The sequence below is a fragment of the Bos grunniens genome, chromosome 19 (assembly GCF_055505025.1).
Source record: "Bos grunniens cultivar Pamir isolate PY7600 chromosome 19, Bosgru_T2T1.0, whole genome shotgun sequence".
NCBI lineage: Eukaryota > Metazoa > Chordata > Mammalia > Artiodactyla > Bovidae > Bos > Bos grunniens.
In genome coordinates this window covers 339,452-361,277 of record NC_141183.1, presented here as the reverse complement: position 1 = coordinate 361,277, position 21,826 = coordinate 339,452, and the positions used below count along the sequence as shown (strand labels likewise).

At 44.2% G+C, this 21,826-nt stretch overlaps 1 protein-coding gene and 1 long non-coding RNA gene across 30 annotated transcripts in view; one reads left to right on the top strand and one right to left on the bottom strand.

The window, feature by feature from the left end:
* Positions 1 to 1,895: 1,895 nt before the first annotated feature.
* On the top strand, positions 1,896 to 2,904 carry LOC147350909 (uncharacterized). The gene is made up of 2 exons (XR_015146965.1): positions 1,896 to 2,389; positions 2,473 to 2,904. It is a non-coding gene; the product is annotated as an uncharacterized LOC147350909 (long non-coding RNA).
* Positions 2,905 to 6,706: 3,802 nt separating this feature from the next.
* Positions 6,707 to 21,826, bottom strand: part of HELZ (helicase with zinc finger) — a 152,661-nt gene continuing 137,541 nt past the window's right edge. For all 29 annotated transcript variants that reach the window (XM_086355704.1, XM_086355717.1, XM_086355703.1 and 26 more), the window contains 2 exons: positions 19,301 to 19,553; positions 6,707 to 14,607 (listed from right to left, as the gene is read on the bottom strand). In XM_086355704.1, the coding sequence (XP_086211830.1) occupies positions 14,273 to 14,607; positions 19,301 to 19,553 (588 nt within the window). In that variant the 3' untranslated portion in view covers positions 6,707 to 14,272. The remainder of the gene's footprint in view (positions 14,608 to 19,300; positions 19,554 to 21,826) is intronic.

Genomic DNA, 21,826 nt, shown 5'->3' with positions numbered 1-21,826 from the left:
GGATGGAAAGCCAGACTAGTGAGCAGAAAGGACCCCGTGCCCCTTACCTTGATCTGTTCCAGAGGCTGTGGCCAGCCCCTTTTGCAGGGACGGGTCAGCAAACTACCAGCTGAGGGTCAATCTGGGGCCTGTCTCTTGCTAAGAATGGTTTTTATAGTTTTAAATGGTTAAGAAACATCAAAGAGGAAAAAGATTTCATGATGTGAAAATTTCACGAAATTCAGATTTCAGTGTCCATAAATAAAGTTTTATCAGAACTGCCAGAGATAAACAAAGCCACAGGTATAGTGGTCAGGACAGATTTTAATCAGTAACACACTATTGCAGCAGGAACAGAACTCAACTGTATGCCCAGAGGTGATCAGGAGTTTTCTAGGGTGGGCAATGGCAAGCCACTCCAGTACTCTTGCCTAGAAAATCCCATGGATGGAGGAGCCTGGTGGGCTACAGTCCATGGGGTCCGCACGAGTCAGTCGAGACTGAGCAACTTCACTTTCACTTTTCACTTTCACGCAATGGAGAAGGAAATGGCAACCCACTCCAGTGTTCTTGCCTGGAGAATCCCAGGGACTGCAGAGCCTGGTGGGCTGCTGTCTATGGGGTCGCACAGAGTCGGACACGACTGAAGCGACTTCGCAGCAGCAGCAGCAGGCTCTGTAGAGTTAGAGAAGCAAAGGGCTGTCCAGGGGTGGAAGGGGGTGGGCCTGGGAACCCATCTGGGGGTTGTCTAACAGGAGGTGATCCAGTTAGGTGCCGACCCTCACACAGAGGTTGGGAGACCAGGGCCTGTGGCAGGTTTTGGCTGGACAAACAGCAGAGTCTTCAAGCAGCCTCGGATTTCCTCAGGCAGACATTTTGGGGGGGTGGGGGGCTGGGGTCATCCTAAGGATGTGGCCTTGAGCAGTTAGAAACTGTGTTTGCATCTTTCCAGGCCAACAGTGAGTGCAGAGAGGGCTGGGGGCACCGGGCTGGAGTCTGGTCCCTTCGACTCTAGTTCCCACGGGACCGGTGTGAACCGAACGGTCGTCAAACCCTGAGGTTCCATAACGTGTTCACTTTCTTAACTTTTAAAATTCATCAGATCCCACGAGGTAAGGGGGGTGGCAGAGCCAGGACTGGCAACTCAGTCAGATAAATAACATTTAAGTGTGAGATCTTTTTTAAAATGTGGTAAAATATACACAGCATGAAATTTACCACCTTAATTATTTGTACGTGTCCAGCTCCACCATGTTACCCACTGTCCATGGCTCTTTACATCTTGCCAAACAGAAGCTCTGCCCCCTTTAAACGACTCCCCGCCCCCGACCCCTCCAACCATACACTTTCTGTCTCTGTGAACTTGACTGTTCAGGTGCCTCATACGAGTGAGAGGAAACAGTATTTGCTCCTCTATGTCTGCCTCACGTCACTAATTAGTGCTAGTTCGTCTTCTTGGGGCTTTGCTCCTGACGAGTTTCTGGCCTGAATGTGAAGGACTAGCCACCTGGAGGTGCTTGCTGATTTGGCTTTAAGCCTGCCTCTGTCTTCGCCCACAGAGCAGTCCTGGTAGAACCAGAGAGAAACAGAGGTGGGGGGAAGGAGGTGTTTGCAGCCACAGTCTGAGGTCCTCAGCTCTGAGCTTCAGAAGCTCAGAACACCACCCAAGTCACTGATGTAAACAGCTCGCCCCGCCCCATCCCACCCCGTCCCGCCCCCACCACGCCCAGCCACGCCCCCCATGCCCCCCGCCCCCCCGCCCGCGCCCCTGCCACGCCACGCCCGCCCCCACACCACGCCACGCCACGCCACGTCACGCCCCCGCCACGCCCTACCACGCCCCCCCACGGCGCCCGCCCCCACACCACGCCCCCTCTGGCCACGCCCTCGCCCCGCCCCACCTCGAGACAGTCGGAAGCCCATCCAGGCTGAATGTTCAGTAAAGGGGAGACCCGGCATGTGCCTCACGGGCCGAACGACCTCCGGATAAACAGGGATACAGTCCGGATACGTCCCAGAGGCAGGGAGGTGGCAACGTACGACCCGCTCCACCTAATGGGAAGGAAAATGAGAAAAGGAGCCGACACCAAGGCTGCCCCCACCTCAGCGAGAGGCGGCCCCCAGTCACTGAGACCAGGAGGTCCTACCTGCCGGCTCCAGAAATCCAGGTGTGAGCCCTTAGCAGAGACACCGATTCCCGGAACACAGAGCCACGCCCTGTGGGTGTCGTAGAAGTGAAGTGACCTCTGCAGAGGACCGGGCCCCTGGCTGGAAGAAGCGTCGTTTTCCTCCCACCTTCTCCAAGGAGTTGGACGGTGTCTCAAGCCCGAAGCAGCGGTCTGCGGGGTGCTGACAGGCTCACTCCGGCCCGTGGCCCCAGGACGGCACGAGCTCGGGGGGACACACTTCGGTCTGGTCCTTTTTTCGTCCTGGGCCCACTTCCAGCCCCAGGTGGAAAGCCTTAAAATGACATTTCCATTGCTTTTCTTACAGATGGCCAGGGAAGGTTTGAGAGAGGAAGCGGTGTGTGATGAAGGTAAACGAACTAGCTGCAGAGGAGAGGAGGTGCTGTGCTCCCTCACCCGTCTCTGCTTCCCGCCTCACAGCTCCCTCTTGAAAGGACCTCTGCTCACACTGCGTCCATCTGGACCATCCACGCTAAGCGCTCCCCACCCTCAACCCACCAAGGCCCTTGGCTCAGTCATGTGTGCAGCGTCCCTTTTCCATACAAAGTATGGTTCCCCCGGTCAGGGTGTGGACATCTTGGGGACCATTGTCCTGTCTCATCCCCTGACTGCAGCATGTGTGCTGAGCCAGGACAGGACCTGCTTGTGGACAAAACCAGGGATGGGTTATGGACCTGCCCCTCATGGCCTAGAGTCCAATATAGTCAGTGCCTTTAAAGTAAAGCCAAGTGCTATGTGATTGAGGTTCCTTGGCCGCAGGTCGCCTGCCCCCTTTCAGAAGCTGCTGGAGTCCTCCTTACTCCCTAGGGCCCAGCGTGGACATGCCTCTAACCCCTCTGTGCAAAATCCATGCTTTCTTCCTTGTGTGGCCTTGACACTGGGCTCATATTCCCAGTTCCTACCCCATTCTGCGTGGTTCCCCGCACCTGCCTTGGTTGGTGATATTTTCCTGAGTCACCCTGGCAGCTAGAACCTTCCCCACCCAGTCAAATGCTCCTCACAGTGCCCCTGGGGTGCACCGGCACATCAGACAGGTGTGTGAGCTCGAAGAGAGCAGGGAGGAGAGCGTAGGGGTGCTCCAGAGAAGCAGCAGGACGCACAGGGAGAGGACCACTGGATCTCACTGGGGACCTGGGCCATGCCCACAGGGCCCACAGCCCTGTGGCTCGCCCTGGGCTGGGCCTGGGCCCCTGCATCCGCCACAGCGGAGCTCGCGGCTGCAGGCCTGGATGAGATGGGTTTTCTCAGCTGGAACACGTCAGCCGGCAGCCTTTAAGAACAGACAGGTTTCTGCTGAACACCTGAAACTGACACAGCTTCAATTAAAAGAAAAAAAGGAATAGATAGATTTCTACAAGGCCTTTGCTGGATGATTCAAAACTACCTTTAATGACACTAGAGCACAATTTTTTTTCAAAATGCTGTCTCTTCCACTCTTTAGCACAACCAGCAGGAACGATGCAGGTTTTAGAAGGTCTATAGCAGGGTCCCCAACCTCCGGGACCTAGTGCCTGATGATCTGAGACGGAGTTGATATAATAATAATAAAGTGCACAATAAATGTGATGCACTTGAATCATTCAGAAGCCACCCCCCTCCATCCAGTCCTTGGAGGCCAAAAAGGTCCGTGGTGCCCCAAAGGTTGGGAGCTGCTGCCTGCAGGGTTGCAGGGAGGAGAGCTGATCTGTCGGGTAAAGCCTGATCGCTTACACACCTGCCAGCAGTTCCCTGTTACTTTGGTTCCAGGTCACACCGCTCGCTCTATGCCCAATTGCCAAGTTAAAAGAGGACTAACGCCTTAAAACTTTGAAGGGGAGACTCAGCCAAGAGTGCCCACTCCTGCTCAGTTTGTAGAAACACGTGCCTGTCTGGATTCCACGCCGACAGAGGACCTAAGAGCAGGTGCGTTTGAAGAGCAGGCCCAGGGACAAGCCACCTACCCCCGGACTTCAGGCCCTTCCCCTGTGGCCCTGCTCATGTCTAGAGGGCTTGTCAGAGATGCCTCAGATTACATTTCTGTCCAACTAGTGGGCAAAACAGCAAACCCATTCTCCTCTGGTTTGTTTGCAGAGGAGCCCATAGGGCAAGCCACATGACCAGCCAGCCAAGCCCACCTTCCAGAGCCTTGGCTGGTTCACCCCATCATCACACTAGTGTCCTCTCTTCCAGGAATTAGCCCCACGGTCTCCCAAAACAATGGTTTAAATCAATTTGCAGAGCATCTGCTTTAATGAGCTAAGAGTGGGCTAACACCACAGACTCAGCAAGCTGTAGCTCTCATTCTATTTAGTCACCTCCCTCTGTGGATTTAAAATCCACCAGAGCTTCAGACCAAGGGGAATGTCATCACTTTCCCAAAAGTCTGTGTCGTAGGTTTAAGCCTACATACCGGGAGATGCTAAGGTAGGCAGCATCCATCAAAGTTGACGTAACCATGGTGAAGCTGTCACATCAGGGGTTCCAACAGTGACACCCGGGAAGACACAGAACACTGGTGACTGTTAAAGCCGTGTCATTGCTGGGGGGCGAAGCGGAGCGGACGGGGATGTGGCTGCGCCCGGGCCATGGCTGCCAACAGCAGCCGGCGTCTGGCCGCACCGCACTGGCAAAGGGCATCCGTGGGGAGGGGAGAGGGTCCTTACGCTCGTCTCTGAATCCACCCCTCTGAGGTGCTTCCGCCGGCATTTCAGGATGTGCTCTGTAGAAGGTGCAGAGCCTACGCTGTAGGTCTGGGGCCTCGGGACCCATCTGTCACCCAGAAGCTCACCAGCTCCCAACTCGAACACAAAAATTGTGGTAACGCAAGTATAAGGCCCTTAGAGGAGAAGGGAGCTAATTCCAAGTGGGGAGTGTGGGAGGTGAATTTACAGAATCCTGAGTACCAAGTAGCATTCCCCAGAGCAAGCCTGGGTGTCTTTGTGCTGAAGGGTGTGCTCCTTGCTGAGAAGCAAGGAAGGACGAGGGTTCATCTAGGGAAGGAAGGGGAAGCAGACTTAGGGGTCTGTGTGCAGTACTCTAGAGTCCAACTAAGAAGTTGAAGGTGCGACAGGAAACCATGGAGGGCTTCCCGGTAAGAGTGGCACCATCAGATCCACTTCAGAAAGGTAGGTCAACTGCAGTCTGCAGGTAGGGTGAACTGGAACTGAGGCCATGCGATCAAGAGGTCTCCATCCTCGTGGGAAGTGATTTGTTAGGACAACACCGCTGTGTGCATCAGGCACACAGCCCATAACAGACCCTGCCTCAGCTCCAAGGCACAGGAGCGTCGGCACGTTCCAGTTTAACCAAGCTCCATTTCAGCGCTGCCCCCAAAGCCGACTCTCCATTCTTCAGCTCAACCCATGCTCCATACAGAATGATCCCGCCTTGCAGTTTTGATGAAATCACATTCTACTTTCATTCTCAGAAAAGTGCTTCAAAGAGCACCAGTAATGCACAGGAATTAACACCTGGGAGAGTCTTATTTGCATGTTTCCCAATGAAAATTGGTCTTGGTTACTTCCTCTAGAGCAGATAGCAGCCCAAGGGCTTCTCCACAGCCGTTTGATTTATATGTAAAGAAGTGTGTTTCTTTGCAAAACCCAGAAATGATTTATGTCGGATCAGATCAACTCAAAGAAAGCAGGATACCCATCTTGATTATGATTCACTGCGCTAAGAATTGTAACTTGTCTTTAAGAAAGGCCAACTGTCCCATCTCCCCACACTTGCAAACCTGAAGCACAGTATACTCAAGTTTGATTCATGGTGCCACATTAATGGGAGGTTAAAATAAGACTGCCAGAGCACACAGTGCCTCTGTGACTGGCTAATGCTTCTCGAAGTCGTATCATGGCACATGCGAAGAATTATTCCCCCAACGAAAACGAGACCCTGACTCAGGACAATTTTGTGCCCAGCCAGCATTTGGAGGGTAGGGGAGGGAGTGTGATTAATGCTTGGCACACCCCCTAATATGTTGATGTTGATGTCAACTAGGTTTACAATGTCTGAAATAAATTCTGGGTTGCACAAGCCCAGCATTAATAAGGGACTTGTTAAGAGCAATTCATGATTGTCTCTTCTCTCTCAGCTCAGTCGTATCTCCTTTAGACTCTTTGGATTGCATCCTACCGGGCTCCTCTGTCCATGGGATTGTCCAGGCAAGAACACTGGAGTGGGTTGCCGTTTCCTCCTCCAGGGGATCTTCCTGAGCCAGGGATCAAACTTACATCTCCTGCATTGGCAGGAGGATTCTTTACCACTGAGCCATCTGGGTTACTTTTTTAACTTGAAAAGGGCTGATGATCTTTAAACTTTCAGGTAACTAACAACTGAAGGCTTAGGCCTTCACTACCGCTGAAGTTTAGAGATTTACGTTGTAAATTGCTGAAAACCAGAGTCACAGCTTTACAAATTAATATTTAGTTCTGTTACTTTAGCTGGTTTTACTGATTAATATCATGAATAAAATCAAAGTACTGTGCTTCACTTCTGTCAGACCTTTGATCTTGAAAGGAAGCAGAGGACAGTGTTTCACAGATAATAAACAGATCTCCAAATTATTAAAAAGGCATTTTATTATAAATACATTTTAGTTGTAGCAGTAAAATACATTTTGTGTTACCATGAATCTTTTAAAACAAAAGAATTTCACTGAGACAATGATCACAATGTAGGAATTGTAGAACTCTGAACTGAAACCTTGTTCTAAGGAACCAATGTGGCCAAAGTAATTCCAAAACTAAGTTTTAAAAGAAAATGACAAAAAAGAGAAGGAAATAAAAACCCTAGAGAGTGGCTTTGGGGTTATTTTATGGTACAAAGTCATTTTTACTTTTAAGGATAAACTCTTTAGGCATTAGAATTCTCAGATGAGGTATCATTAACCACAAAGAAAAAAATAATAATTTTGCCATAAATTATGATTATTAGATAGATGGCTGTACAGCTGGTACTTTTTGAAGAGATGGAAACGGGTCAAATCAGTTTTATGTAACCTTCCTTTGGAAGGCTTGCCAAACTAAGGCCCTGTATGACTTTGCTAAATGACTGTATGAAGTTAGCTGAACAAGTGTAGGTAAGAACTGTATTCTTGAAGCATTAAAAAAGAAACCACTGTGTCACTAATGAAGCCTTCAGTAAAATGAAAACCCATTACCTTTACAATTTAGAAGAGAGGTATTCTATTCACCCTATTCACCTAGGATACAACCACCATATTTAACCAGTACCTTCATGGGCTTCAAAGAATCAGACTGGATGACTGGCACAGAAAGCGGATACAGTACTTGTCATACACACGGGTTATGAGAAGCTGGCCTGGTCTGGATACATGGAAACCTGACTCGTCCTCTGGGGGGGTGGGGGCTGAGAAACATTCTCAGGTGCAGCGGACCTGTCAGGACTTCAACCTGGACAGAGCCCCCGGACCAAATGAACGAGAGAGAGAGGTCTCCGTGCCCAAGGCATCGTGCAAAGCAAAGGATAAATAAACTGAAGCTCCCTATGAGCTGCAACTGAATACAGTAACCTGTGCTGAACATATAAACAATCCCACCAAAGATTATCAAGGCTTGCAAGGAGGAAGTACTGTGTTTTAAGACTTCCAAAGCTGTGTGTTCTAGGTCGCTTGTCATATGGTCTACATCTAAGTCATCCTATAATCTGTTACCTTAAAAATAATTGTTTCTCTCTTTCTAGTCTCAGTAAATTCAAAACCAAACAAAAAACCAGAGGCAGAGACCAAAACCTCTCAAGCTGCACTCCAGGGGGAGTATTAACGACAATAACACACACATTTTAAAATATCCATAGACCTGTAGGTTTATTATATCAAAGGCAGTTTCTCTCAAAAATAACTTGCTAATACGTGTGGACCTATAGTTTATGAATAACTCATGCTGTGTAGGTGGTAGATTCCTCTAGACTGTTTCTTGCAAACATATATAAATTTTTTTTAAAGGTAGCAAAGAAATCAGAGACAATTGTCAATTTTCTTCCCTAAACAATACTGCAGGTTCCCCTAACACCTATTGGCAAAGAATCCAAAATAAGTTTAACCTGAGAAACACATAATTTGAAAAGCAAATCCTTTGCCCTCACCTTTCTCATCCCCCAAAACATGAAAACCACAAAGACATCATTTGGGGATTATCTATCATCTTCCACGCTCAATGTCACTGCCGTCTTAGTCTGGGGCCTTTGATGCTTAGGGCCTCCATAAACGCAAAGGGCATTCCCGTGCCAGGCCGATGGCTTCCTACCACAATGCTCATTTCTATGTGTGGAGCATCAAGACCGACTCTAAGCTCTCCAAACAAATGCTCAGCTTCTAGACAAAAGCCCAGGCTGCAGTGCCCAGGAAACCAAACTTGCCCTGGAAACGACAGCACTCCTACCCTGACTTGGACGCGCAGCACAGACCTCGAGGGTGAGTGCTGCTGGGGAGAGGTGGCGGCCCTACCCAGAGGGCTCTTGGCTCCAGAGGTCTTTCTCCATGAACGTCCCGAATTATAAAAATGTTTCAAGAGATCAGTTTTGCACACTGAATAAATACATGCATGATTAAAAAGACCCTCGGACTTTCTCTAGATCAGTGGTTCTCAAGGTGTGTTGCCTGGACAGCAGCCTGAGCCTTGTCTGAATCTTTTTGGAAATGCAGACGACCGGGCTCCAGCCTGGAGTCAGAGATGGCGGGAGTGGGTCCAACAACCTGTACTTGACAAGGCTCCTGGACGGTTCTGACGCAGGCGCTCAACTCTGAGGTCCATGCTCTGTCCTGCTCAGTCAGACAGGACAGACGTGTAAACAGATACTCTTTCTATTCTGTGTGGAAACCTATGGAATTCACCCCTTCCCCTCCACTGCTCAGACATCAAAAAAAAAAAATAGAAGCTAATGACAAAATTTATTTCAAAAAATCAAAAAGAATTTAATATTGGTTTCCCCTCCTATACATAGTTCTAAGGCAGGCAGTCACATGCTAGTATGCAAAATAAAATACAAAAGACACCTCAGATGAGGTGTAGAAACAGCTAAAAGACTCCCAAAGAATATAATGAAAAGTCCATAATGTTGTTTAATAAACTTACAGAATTATATAAAACTTACTATGCATTATGCTTAATATTCGTATCAAAATAAAATCTCTCTGTTGAACAAATTGCAAATGAAGTCTGGTCTAATACATTACTGGAACTATAAGTATATGAATGTCTCTGGGTTTTCTCAACACTCCAGTTTTAGAAGCTTTAGACTAACACTGTAAAACTGAGTTTAGGATTTAACCACAGTTCACGTTACTAAGTCTAGATTCTTCTGTTAGGTATCTCCTTTCAAAGAAATTTAGAAACTCCTGTGACTATTTCCTTAACATTTATTCCAAAGTAGATTATTTTCAAACATTTCAAAAAATTTAAATACATTAAAATTTTTGTAATTGTTTAATCTGATATTCTAATTTAAAGGAATAACAATGCCATTTCCTGAATGTGTTTTATAAAAATGTTAGTAAGATCCATTCCTTGTAACAATGGTCTTGAAATTGCTTATTAAACAGGTATGGAAGTAGTTAAGTGTCAATTTAGCAGCTTGACAGTGAAACCTCAGCACATAAACATCCAACCTCAAGTAGAAGGAGAGTTTGAGAAACCTAATACAAGGAGTACTTTGAAGGCTGAAATGCCGCTTACTATTTCCTGATGTCTTTATAGTATGTGACGGACAGCACTAAGTGATATTCTGAACAAGAAATCATAGTTAGAACGTTATCCGTTATTTCTAAGTGCCTAATAGTTGTGGATCAGGTGGCAAAGAGTGGAGCAAACCATCAGATCCACTCAAACATTTATTTTGAGATTTAGGAACACATAGCGTCATGCTAGAAATTGAGGGTTCTCCTACTTTAAAGGGATGGTTAGCAAGAAACACGTCCAGTAAATCTTACAAAAGACAAATTACTACCTTCGTGGAGCTAGAAGAAAAACCAGATAGCCTAAGTAACATTTATGGTAGCAATTTGTATCTTTCAATATATTTAAAGTTTTAATCTTGTATTTTTATAGGCTTTTTCTGGGTTCTCTTTTTAAAAACAACTCCAGTTTGAAAAAATGCTGTCTAAGGATAACAGGTGTCTCTTCTTAAAATGGTGATTTCAGTAAGTCTAATCTTCATAACAGTAGTTGAAATCTAAAATTTATCTTGACGCTGGTTTTCACACCCTGGCTCTTAGGCAAAGTGGCTCTCTCCAGTCAAGGTGGCTAGAGATGAATTCTTACATGTTTATAGCTTTGCTCTCAGATGTGTACATGTGGAAAATATGAAACATGTAAAATCGACTACACGAGAGCAAGGTAACACTATATATTCATTATTTCAAGTTAGGAAATTCAGTTAACTTTCTCAGCAATTTCAATGCCTCCGTAAACACGGAAACTGTTTTCACAAATAGGTCTTGGAGACTGCTATGTTTAATTAGGTGATGCTTATTCAGTGGGAATTCTGCTTATTTTACTTATTCTGAAATTCTTTGAACTGAAAAGACCAATTGATGTTTACATCAAACCCAAACTTATTCTAGAATCTTTGATGAATAAAGCCACAAGGCAGTTTGTTATTTCACACATACAGCATGACCCGGATAGAGAGAAAGCCGACCTGTCTGAGGAAAGGAAAATGAAGGTTATGTTGTTTAAACGGTCAATAATTAACTGCTGGTTAATCAAAAACAAAGCTCTGCTACAACAATTTGGCAAAGCGCAAGCCAAAATGCCAAAATAGCAACCAAAACCCCCTTTAAAACACACCAGAAATATCCATGTTACAGTGAATGAAGCTCTTCAAATCTTAATAGAAATTCATTTTTAGATCAGGAAAAAAAATTAGCATGAAAACTCTACAAATTCTATCATCCAAAAGAAGTTTAATGTAAAAAAAAAAAAATCTCAGTAGCACTGAAATTAAAAAGTAAAATGAATAAAAAATAGTTCTGGCAAAAGAAAAGGAAACTTCAGAGTGATACAGAGAACAAAGCAGCAGAAAGACATCATGTGAACAATTAACTTCACTTGGAAGAAATCTGTATTGCAAGAAAAGGAAGTTGGTAACACTTGGTATTATCCCAGAGGCAACATCAAGCTTTAAAAATAAGGAAGTTCTATCTGAACTTAGGTTGAACCTTTATATGAAATAAGGTCATCCCTTGGGATCTGCAGGCGCTGGAGTTCAAGTCTCTTCTATAAAATGACACGGTATTTGCATGTAACTCACACACCCTCCCATATACTTTAAATCATTCTCTAGATTACTTATAATACCTGATACAATATAGATGCTATGTAAATGGTTGCCAGTGCATGGCAAATTCAAGTTCTCCTTTCTGGAATATTCTGGAATCTTTTTTAGTATCTCTGATCTGCACTTGGTTGACTCTGTGACCACGGCCCCTGCAGACAAGGGGGCCGACCATCAACTGCTGTATCAGTCTGATCCGTGGGCGCCTGCTCATGCTGCCCAAGTCAGATCCAGGAGCAGGACTGGTACTCAGAAGCCACGCCTCACTGCAATGGAAACTTGCAATGATTCCTGCAGTTAAGACTTCCTCAAAACTCTCACAAGGATTACACATACATAATACTCAAAGCACAGCTGGAAATATGGCATTAAGGAAAGCTGAGGACCAAGCATATTAGAGGTTGGCGTACGCATTTGAAGGTGAATCTAAGAGCGTACTGGATGGGAAGAACGTTGATTCCTTGACTGGCTACAGGAACGACAAAGAAATAAGGATCACTCAGACATGCTCAGCACAGCAGAGGACTAGGAAGTAGCTATTATTTTTAGTTTTTCAGAAATAACTGCTTAGCACATTCAAGTCACAACGACCCAAGCTTCCTTAGGCAAAGCTTCCATCATCAACATACTTATATAAGGTGGTGGGGTGGGCACATTTAAATAATTTTAAAACTAGTATTTTTTAAAGGTTCAGGTATGGAAAACAGGTAATTAGGCAATTACTTTATGACACAGGCTTAACTGACAGCCCTGAGGTGACAGTTCAGTCTTCACCAACATACTTTCGACCATTCACCTAGCTGTGTCGTAGTCCTGGATATTTGTGGGGGAGGAGGGTCCTCACTAACAAGAACGCTGCTTTTCACAGACACCCTCACGTCAGGAGATCTCATTTTCATCTGGGCTCTATCTTGAGTTTTGTCACCAAGTTGGAAATACGCAGCTATGTAGCAAGATTTTTCTTCTTTTTTCACGACTAAAGTTATGTTGAGTAAAATCCAACACCGCTGAATGTGGTGATCTGACATGGTACACAGAAACCGAGGTGCTGTTCAATTGCTGGCTTCATTCCCAACTGTGACTTGCACTAACCGTGACCACGCGTGCAGCCTGCAACACCTGCCCCTCACACAGCACCAAGGCCTCTGTGGAGCGGCCACACACAAGCCAGCCGCACTCTGGACAGAAGAGGCTTCCCCGTTGGTCGTGCGGCTCGGCCACCTCCAACCAGAGGCCCACTCCTCTCCTCTCCCGAGCTCCTATGGCTACAGGGGACTGCTGCTGCGGCCAAACTCCTGCTCTACAAGTTTTCCTTTATCCCTCTGCTTTTCAGCTGTTTTACAAATGGACTGCGAATATATGATGGCCTACTCAAAAGGAGTCTTCCAAAAAACTATTGCTGAACGGATCATCAGGATCCATTCAGGATTTGCAATGTTTCCCAACCTTATCCTATTATTTTATTTTTTAAAAAAGGTTATATTGTAGTTTCAAGACACCTCTGAAATAGAAAAGTAGTACGACTAGGTCAGGAAAACAATGCGGACATGCTTTGCTTCAAAAGTGTCACAAGACCACACGTTTGAAGAGGGTCAACGCTTTTCTTTGGATTTTACCAAAGTTCACTCAAAACAATGTCTAGACTGTAGAATATTTAGGAGAGCTGTTTAAATTTTATATTTTTGTACAAGTTCAGTGGGGTTCTTTCAGAAGAATCGAAAGACGAAAAACAAGGGTAGTTTTTGCCCCAGATTTTGATGAATTTTGATACATCTTTGATAAACATTATATTTCTTCTTTAATTATATTCCTCAAACAAAACAGTTAGCAAAATATTTGAATTTGCCATGTATAATGTCACATTTTAATGTAAACATCAAATAAGGTACCAAAATTTTTACTGGAGGGAAAAGAAACCGTAAAGCGGCACAGTTCTTTAACCACTGGAGGGGGAAGCCAGATTACAAACATTTACACATGCAGAGTGGGGAAAAAAAGATTTTACTAAATTCACGCATTTTTAAAATAGTTATCAAGTCTACTAAGCACCAACAATCCTAAAAATTTTTCAGCTTCATGATTGTTTAAAAAAAACCACACTATCAAATGAACATTAAAAACAAGCTTGAAGGGTAGCTTGTCCAAAAAATAACTAAGTATGCCCATGTTTTTTTCAGGTTACAAAAAACAGTGGCATAGGAAATACACCTGCGAAGAATGCCTTTAACTCTGTCCTACGGTGGATGGAGAGGACAATAGCGCATCATACAGACTAAAACTATAAAAGTTTTAGAGGGCAGCATCTTGCCACCAAAAAAAGCTGATGAAACTTAAAAGTATTCAGAAGATGCTGCCCCTTTATTTTAAAAAATTTTCAATGAATTTAAGCAAAAATAACATACATTTGTACATCAACTGGCCATTTCTGGTACAGAAACCCAGCATATGGTAATATTATTGAATAAATGTAAATGCTACTTACAATTTTTTTTCTCTTTAAATACATTTTAGACAAACTTTTTTTTCTTTTTTTTTTAATAGTTGCACAATTAACTTCTTAGCTGCTAGCTTGATGCAAACATATATAACAATACACAAATTTAAAAATATTTTTTTATTCCACATAAAAGCTGTCAAAATTCTGACTCACGTCAAAAATGCAAATAATGGAATATACTTAAAAAAAATTAGTTGCAAGTCTAGCAGCAAAGCAATTAAGTGAGAACATATTTAACATGAAAACAAAGGAAACTGTGCAGCTATAGGTGAAGGCTGGCTACCTTAGTTCTACTGATACAGAAATTAGAACATTCTCCCTGGAGGAAAAAAAGTGATTATTTAAAATAGGAGTAAAAGCCATTGCTGCCGGCTGAGCTCCCCAGGCTGAGTTCTTGAAACAGAGACAGAGGGTCGCTGCTCTTCTTGGCCTGCTCGGGCGGGGGCCTGGGCTTTGGAGGGGCCCGCAGGGCGCTGGCGTAGGACATGGCAGGCTTGCCGCCCCCGGAGCTCTGCGGGCTGCTGCTGCTGGCCGACTCGGCGATCTGCTTGTTGGGCATGAGCGGGGGGAACTGGCCGAGATGCTGCAGCACGCTGTAATTGAAGGAACTGGACCCCTCAAGGCTCTCAGGCTTCAGATGTTCCTCGGGGGCTTTGACGGTCTTGGGTGGAGCTAGAAGCAGAAAACAGTAACACCGATTTAGGGGCAAGCCCAGCAACGCCCAGGCACCTCATTAACTCCGTGTCTCTACTGGTTCTCACCTCCAGGAACTCAGGGACAGATGGCTTCTGCCACAGAACCCTGAAACCACAACATATCTAAGCAAACTTCTTCATCTCAGAAACGCTTGAAAAAAGTTAACTATGTAAGCTGCAGTAACTAGACATATTAAAACCTGAAGGTCAAGTCTGAAGGTCTGCTTCAAAAACTAATTTGTTTAATTGTACACTTTGATATTTATTAACTACTCATAGGCTGAAAATGGGAGCAAATACGTTCTTTCTTAAAAATGAGCTCTTCAACCAGTCGTCTGGTTAAGATAGCTTCTATTATTAACTGAAGAACAGTAGCATCAGATTCTGTTTCTTAAAAATGCTACCTTTTCTTGTAATATGTAAGTAAAAATGGAATAAAGTGAGAGAAGAACGGTAAACTTCACTTCACACTTCCTGTAATCTGCCTGATTTTAATATTGACTCCACTCTTCCTAACTCATTTCATGGCCCCACTACATCATAACTTGCTTTAAACACTGATTTTATTTCCAATGCTTTAAAATTTTAACCATTATATTGAGTGATAATCATAATACATATTCATTGAGGATAACACGAAACTACACAAAAGCCAAAGAAGAAAATAACCATTCAGATTTCCAGATACCAGAGCTAAGGCTTAACCTGTTGGTGCATTTTCCCTAAGGATGTCAAACAATGCAGACATTTCGTAACTTTTTAAAGGAACCTCTCATTTAAAGAATCTGGATAGCAGTCAATTTTTCACTTTTCAAATGTTATAAAAGATAGAGTTTCCTAAATATTCATGCCTGTTTCCTTCAGATAAATCCCTAAAAGTACCATACAGCACATGTGTGTGTGAACGTTGCTCAGTTGTGTCGGACTCTTCATGACAGCCCACGGGATTCTCCAGGCCAGAATACTGGAGTGGGTTGCCATTCCCTTCTCCAGGGGATCTTCCCAACCCTTGGATCGAACTCGGATCTCCTGCACTGTAGGCAGACGCTTTACCAGCTGAGCCACCAGAAAAGCCCCATCTAATGAGACCCCACTGAGCAGTTATCAGAACGGCCCATATCGGGACGCTGACATTGCCAAATGCTGGTGAAACGTGGAGCAACAGGAACTCTTGGTGCAGGAGTTTGCTGGTTTCTTACAAAGCTAAACATACCCTAACCATCAGAGTGAAAGTCAAAGTCACTCAGTGGTGTCCGACTCTTTGTGACCCCAGGGACTGTATATTCCATGGAATTCTCCAGGCCAGAATACTGGAGTGGGTAGCTGTTCCCATCCCCAGGGGATCTTTCCAAACCAGGGATCAAACTCAGGCCTCCCGCACTGCAGGTGGATTCTCCACCCACCAGCTGAGCCACCAGGGATACACAGTGCTAACTGTGCTAGCTGTGGCCAGTCACCCCGTGGGAAAGCACTGCCCGGTTACACTCAGTCAACAAATCTGCCCGCGTCCCTGCTACATCACAACACAGTGTTACTATTTATCTTAGCCTAGTTTATAAGTGAATAATTATCTTACAGTTCTACTCTGCATGTCTTTGATTATTGATATTTATGGACATTTTCCGCTATGTTTATTACCTATTTGTGGACTGGAAAGTTTAGTTTTAGTATTTCATTGACTCAGTATGCTAATTTCATATTACTATTTTAAAACTTTAAAAAATTCACAAATTGTTTAAAATTATTTTAAGCCATTTAACAGCTTTCTGGAACATTTATCACCTTTCCCGTCTAAATGTCATTTTGTGAATGAAAACAATTGCTTTTAAGCGTATTAGTTTAACAAACATTTCAATATAAAAGGATCTTGCACTGCCTAATACACAAAATAAGTATTTTATTGGTTGTTCAAAACTATTTTTATTTACCAAGTCTTCTTACTTAACCATGCTCTCATTTTCAGAACAATTAGAGTTTAGAATATTTTTAATTAAATAATACATACAAAATAATATTTTAGAGGCAGTTTAACCTAATGCCTACATGCTTATTAACCATGAAAGTAAAGATGTCTGTCAATCTGATTTACCACATATACTCCAGATAAGACAAACTATTCTTTAAAACTATGAATTTTACTAATTTGGCAACCAATACTTTTTTTCAAATACATTTTTCTACCTAATCTTTAATTTTCATCTGTTTATGAAAAGAAAATGCTTGATAAAGTATGCTTTGTCACCAGGACAAAAGAACAGAACTGGAACACCCAGTGTCGGGGGCTGAGCCCCACCCTCACTGTGGGCGCCGTCAAGGACCAGGCCCCACACTGAGACTGGTCACCCCCTCGATCGCACAGGATCTGTTTTCATGCTCTCCTTACTCAGCAGTCAGGCGTTCACCAAGAGCCAGAAGTGTGATCAGTGCCAAAATGGGAATCCAAAAGTTCAAAAAGGTCAGAAACATGACCTTTGCTCTCATGCTTGCAAATGTGGAGAAATACAGCCATGTCATGACCTCCTTTAAATTCCAAACCAATACAGTTTCCTTCAACTCAAGAAATAAGTCTCAAACTTTAGAAAGAACTTTCCCAAGTGGTGATAATTCTCCTTCTGATTTGCTACTGGCAATTGCTACCTTCCTCTACAAGTAAAATAAGACAAAATAAAATAAATGCATATACACATATATACATACACATATATACGTGCTGTGAGACTAGAAGGTGTGCTTCAGGATATTAGTGATTTTTGAATTAGTTTTTAAACATTTAGCTAAGTGGTGTGTGTGTGCTTTGTCATGTCTGACTCTGTGTGGCCCATGGACCATAGCCCACCAGGCTCCTCTGTCCATGGGATTCTCCAGGCGGGAACACTGGAGTGGGTAGCCACGTCCTTCTCCAGGGGTCCTCCTGACCCAGGTTCTCCCGTCTCCTGCGTGGGCAGGCGTTTTCCTTACTGCTAGTGTCACCCAGGAATCCCTTAGGTAAGTGTTACTTTCAGCTAAAGGACACTGCTATTTGTTTTCTAGCAATGAAGAAAGCGGGCTTCCCCAGGGGCTCAGTGGTAAAGAATCCTCCTGTCAATGCAGGAGACCCAGGTTTGATTCCTGCGTCAGAAGATCCCCTGGAGAAGGACATGGCAACTCACTCCAGTATTCCTGCCTAGGAAATCTCATGGACACAGGAGCCTGGCGGGCTATAGTCCCTAGGGTCACAGAGTAAGACACGACTTACCAACTAGACACACCACATGACTTAGTGACTAAACAATACAAGGAAAAAAATAATAATATTTGTGGAAAAGACACCATAAATGACATATGCTCTGGGCACTTGTTCAGGAAATTTCTACCTTATCAACTTTTTATTGATTTTGGCCAAAGTGAAAGTGAAAGTCTCTCAGTCGTGTCTGACTCTTTGCGATCCCATAGACTACACAGTCCATGGAATTCTCGGGGCCAGAATACTGGAGTGGGTAGGCTTTCCCTTCTCCAGGGGATGTTCTCAACCCAGGGATTGAACACAGGTCTCCTGCATTGCCGGCGGATTCTTTACCTGCTGAGCCACAAGGAAAACCGAAAGCTATCTTAAAGTTTAGGTTGGAAAAAAAAGGAGAAATGATGTTGTTTTTAAAATAAATTATAATAAACAAAACAACTAAAAAGGAACAAATTTTCAACACTTATTTGTAATTTAGATGTTTCTCAGGAAATCCAAATATGATGAATGTGTTTTTGCTAGACCTCGAAAATGACAAAGCAATCCCAGGTGAAATACAGCAGCTTACACACAGAAGGTACTAATGAGTGTTTAAAGATTAAAGTGACAATGTCTCTTGCTGGGAATGAAACTAGTACCTATTTAATGCTTCTGACCTACCATACCTCTTGTTCTAAAAATATGCTTGTATGCACATTCTCCAAAATGGGTCAGTTACAGAAACAATGGATTCACATTCTAACGAGGAATACAATTAACAAAACACAAAGGTTGATGCTACCAAGGCAGAAATTTACCAACGACTACAGACTTGTTCACAAAGATCAACACTTACAGCCTACAAAGACAAGGCCACAGATCAGACATCAAATAACACCATTCTTCACATTTAACATTTCTTTACAGTCAACATAAAAAAAGGAGACAAGGGAAAGACAATGGTGTTCAGACTTCCCACCATACTAGTTCACAGCCATGTCTGTTCCAACGCCTTCCTATGTCTTCTTTTTCTTCTTTGGATTTGGATTTCTTACTTCATCACAATATAAGAAATAAACTCTGGATTTCTAAATCTCAAAATATTAGACCCTACTGGAAAAAAAAAAAAAAGAGACAAAAATCCCCAAAGCAAGCTCTTCCCAAGCAAAGGTGATTCTATTTAGAAATGTATTTTTGTTGCCCTTACTTCTTTCACCCATTCACAGGTTACAATCATCAAAATAATCAGTTCCCAAATATTGATACATTACTTACCTTCCAGATCATATATGTAGAACCTATATGGTCCTAAATTAATATGAATCCTGAGGCACAGCTGTAAGCAATGACCATTAACTACTGTTCAAAGACAATCATGCAAATGGAAGAAATGGGAGAAGAAAAAACCCCATCTACAGTGGGAGCTGACCAGTTAGCACTGCAGCTGTGGCCACCACCAACCCTGTCTTACCTGCCAACTCTCTGGGCTGGGCTGGCCTGCTGGATCCATTGCACGGAATGTTCTGATAGGGGGTGGATGAGGTGGCGTTTACCCAGGACTCCGGGGAGGAAAAGGTGAAAGAAGACTGGTTATTATGGTCCTGAAGCTCTTTACGCTGAGCAAGACTGTCTTGAGGAGTGCTTGCTTCTTCAGAACAAGGCTGCACTGAGCTAGATGAGATTCTTCTTTGGTACAAGGGCCGACCCGGTCCTCTGGGTTCATACTACACAAAGAAGAAGGACATTTCATAAATCTGTGAAACTGACACCCTACTCTCTTATGTACACAGCAATCTCACTGTATTAAGTGGAAATTCTCAAAACCACTCTCTTCTGTGACTATGAAACACCCCCACAAAGCAGCCTGAGCTGTGGACATGGTGTATGGAGACCTGGATTCAAACGCAGTTCTGGCCCTTGGCAGGCAGTCCTATCACACGACACATCTCATTTCTAACTCTGCTTTCTTGTTTGTAAGACATGGGACTGAAGCACCTGTCTTCAGTTCCAAAGTTCCATCAACATTTTAGGTAACATTAAATTAAGCATGAAGAAACATATCTGCTCAAAATTAAAAGGGGATATTATAGTCACAACCAATTGAACCACAACATCTTGAACATACTCATCCATTTGAGACTCATCTTGTGGGCCCTTCACAACCTCCTGGTTTATTATTCCTTAGATCTGATAGCAAGGCAGGGTTCCCCACCCCCAACGAGGTGCACCTGCTTGGCCCCACTGCAGCCTTCCTTTAAACCGTCTTCAACTAAAACGGAACATTCATTATTCTTCAACCAATCCTTTGTATGTCTGAAACTTAAAATTAACGTTTTTCTCTTCCCTACATTGCATGAAAATTTCTTTAGCCCTCTGTCAGGATGCATTTGCCAGAAACTCCTTAAGTGCCCTCCAAGTTTCCTGGCCTGACTTTTGTGACCATGGCTCAATCTCAGTCCTAACAGCAAGGCAGGATGTAGCAGAGTGAGTTGCCCAGCCTCAGTCTATGGCCAGACTCTCTGGGCAGACTTCAGGCTGCTTTTACTGGGAACATCACCCTGGACAACTGACTTCACCTCTTGGGAACTTCAACCGTGCGTGTATCTTCATAACCCAGAGTACGCAGCTCTTAGGACTGTGAGAACCGAGTGAGTTCGGCTCACACAGCCGCTAGAGCACTGGAAGGGTCCGTTGTGACCTAACATAGAAGAGACTTCCTCGCTAGATCTTAAACGACAGGATGGGGCTGGCTTTTTCTTTCCCCCTCCCTCTCCCTATAGTAACAGATTTGCTATTCAGTTTCTAGTCATTATTGTTAGGGGAAGCACACTGATTGAAACCGCCCACCGTGGCCTGCCGGGGTCCAGCCCCGGCTGATCCAGGGTGTTCGAAGGAGAGACGGAGTAGGCGAGGAAAAGGAAACAATTGCTTAATTAAACGTTAATTAAGGATATAAAGAGTAATGGAATGAGGATAGCTCAGTGAGGAAATTCAGTGGAGAAAAGAGGCTGAATAATTCAGCCAGAAGGTGAGAGAAGGAACGACATGGGGAGACCAAGTTTCGGAGAACAAGGCCCGCACTTTATTTTCCAAAGTAGTTTTTATACCTTAAGTTATGCATAGAGGATAATGGGGGAAGGGGTAGAGTCTTGCAGCAAACCAGGCTTTCTTCCTGCAAACTTATCATACGCAAAAGCTTAGGTGATTTGCATCATCTTCTGGCCCGGAGGCCTGTTAACATTTTAAGACCCTTTCTTCAGAAAACTTATTTTTCTCTAAAGGTGATCGGTCAGGAGCCACCCTCCAAAAGCATTAGATAAAGTTGCATTCCTACAGAGCAAAGGTGTGGTGGGCTATAACAAGAAAAAGAATTAACTCAAGGGTCCCAGGTTACAAACATTAAAGCTACTATTTACACCAATTATATTAATCAATACACTGCCAGGGACACAGCAGGTAAGGGATATGGAAACTTAGCAGCAAACATTGGCCCAACAAGTGAAAAGCCCTTCACCAATACAATTTCTAATCAATCTTTTAACTGCTCAAAGGAATCTGTATTTAGACAGTTTAGAACATCTCATGCCTCTCACAGTTGGGAGGCTCTGAGCAATCACATGTGGCCGGAAAAACCTATTCAGGCAGGCTAGAGGACTTCCAAAGGAGTTTGTAGGTTAAACACTGTCACACCCAGAAACTGTTAACTGGAGCTGTAAGCTAACTCTTTTTTCAGAGAGAGGTAGTGGGGGACAGCCCCCCGTAAAGTCAGAGGTGTAGGTGAGAGCACAAAGCAGAAAGTAGGCAGACTCTGGATTTGGGGGTAGATGGGGGACTCCTGAGGCTCGATCCCGCCTTTGCGTATGCCGAGCCTCCTTCCTCATGACCTTTGTCATGGGCGGAGTTCCTCACGCTGGCTCCCGGCAGTGACAGAATTCCAGTTGAGCCATTCCAGATCCTGAAAGATGATGCTGTGGAAAGTGCTGCACTCAATACGCAA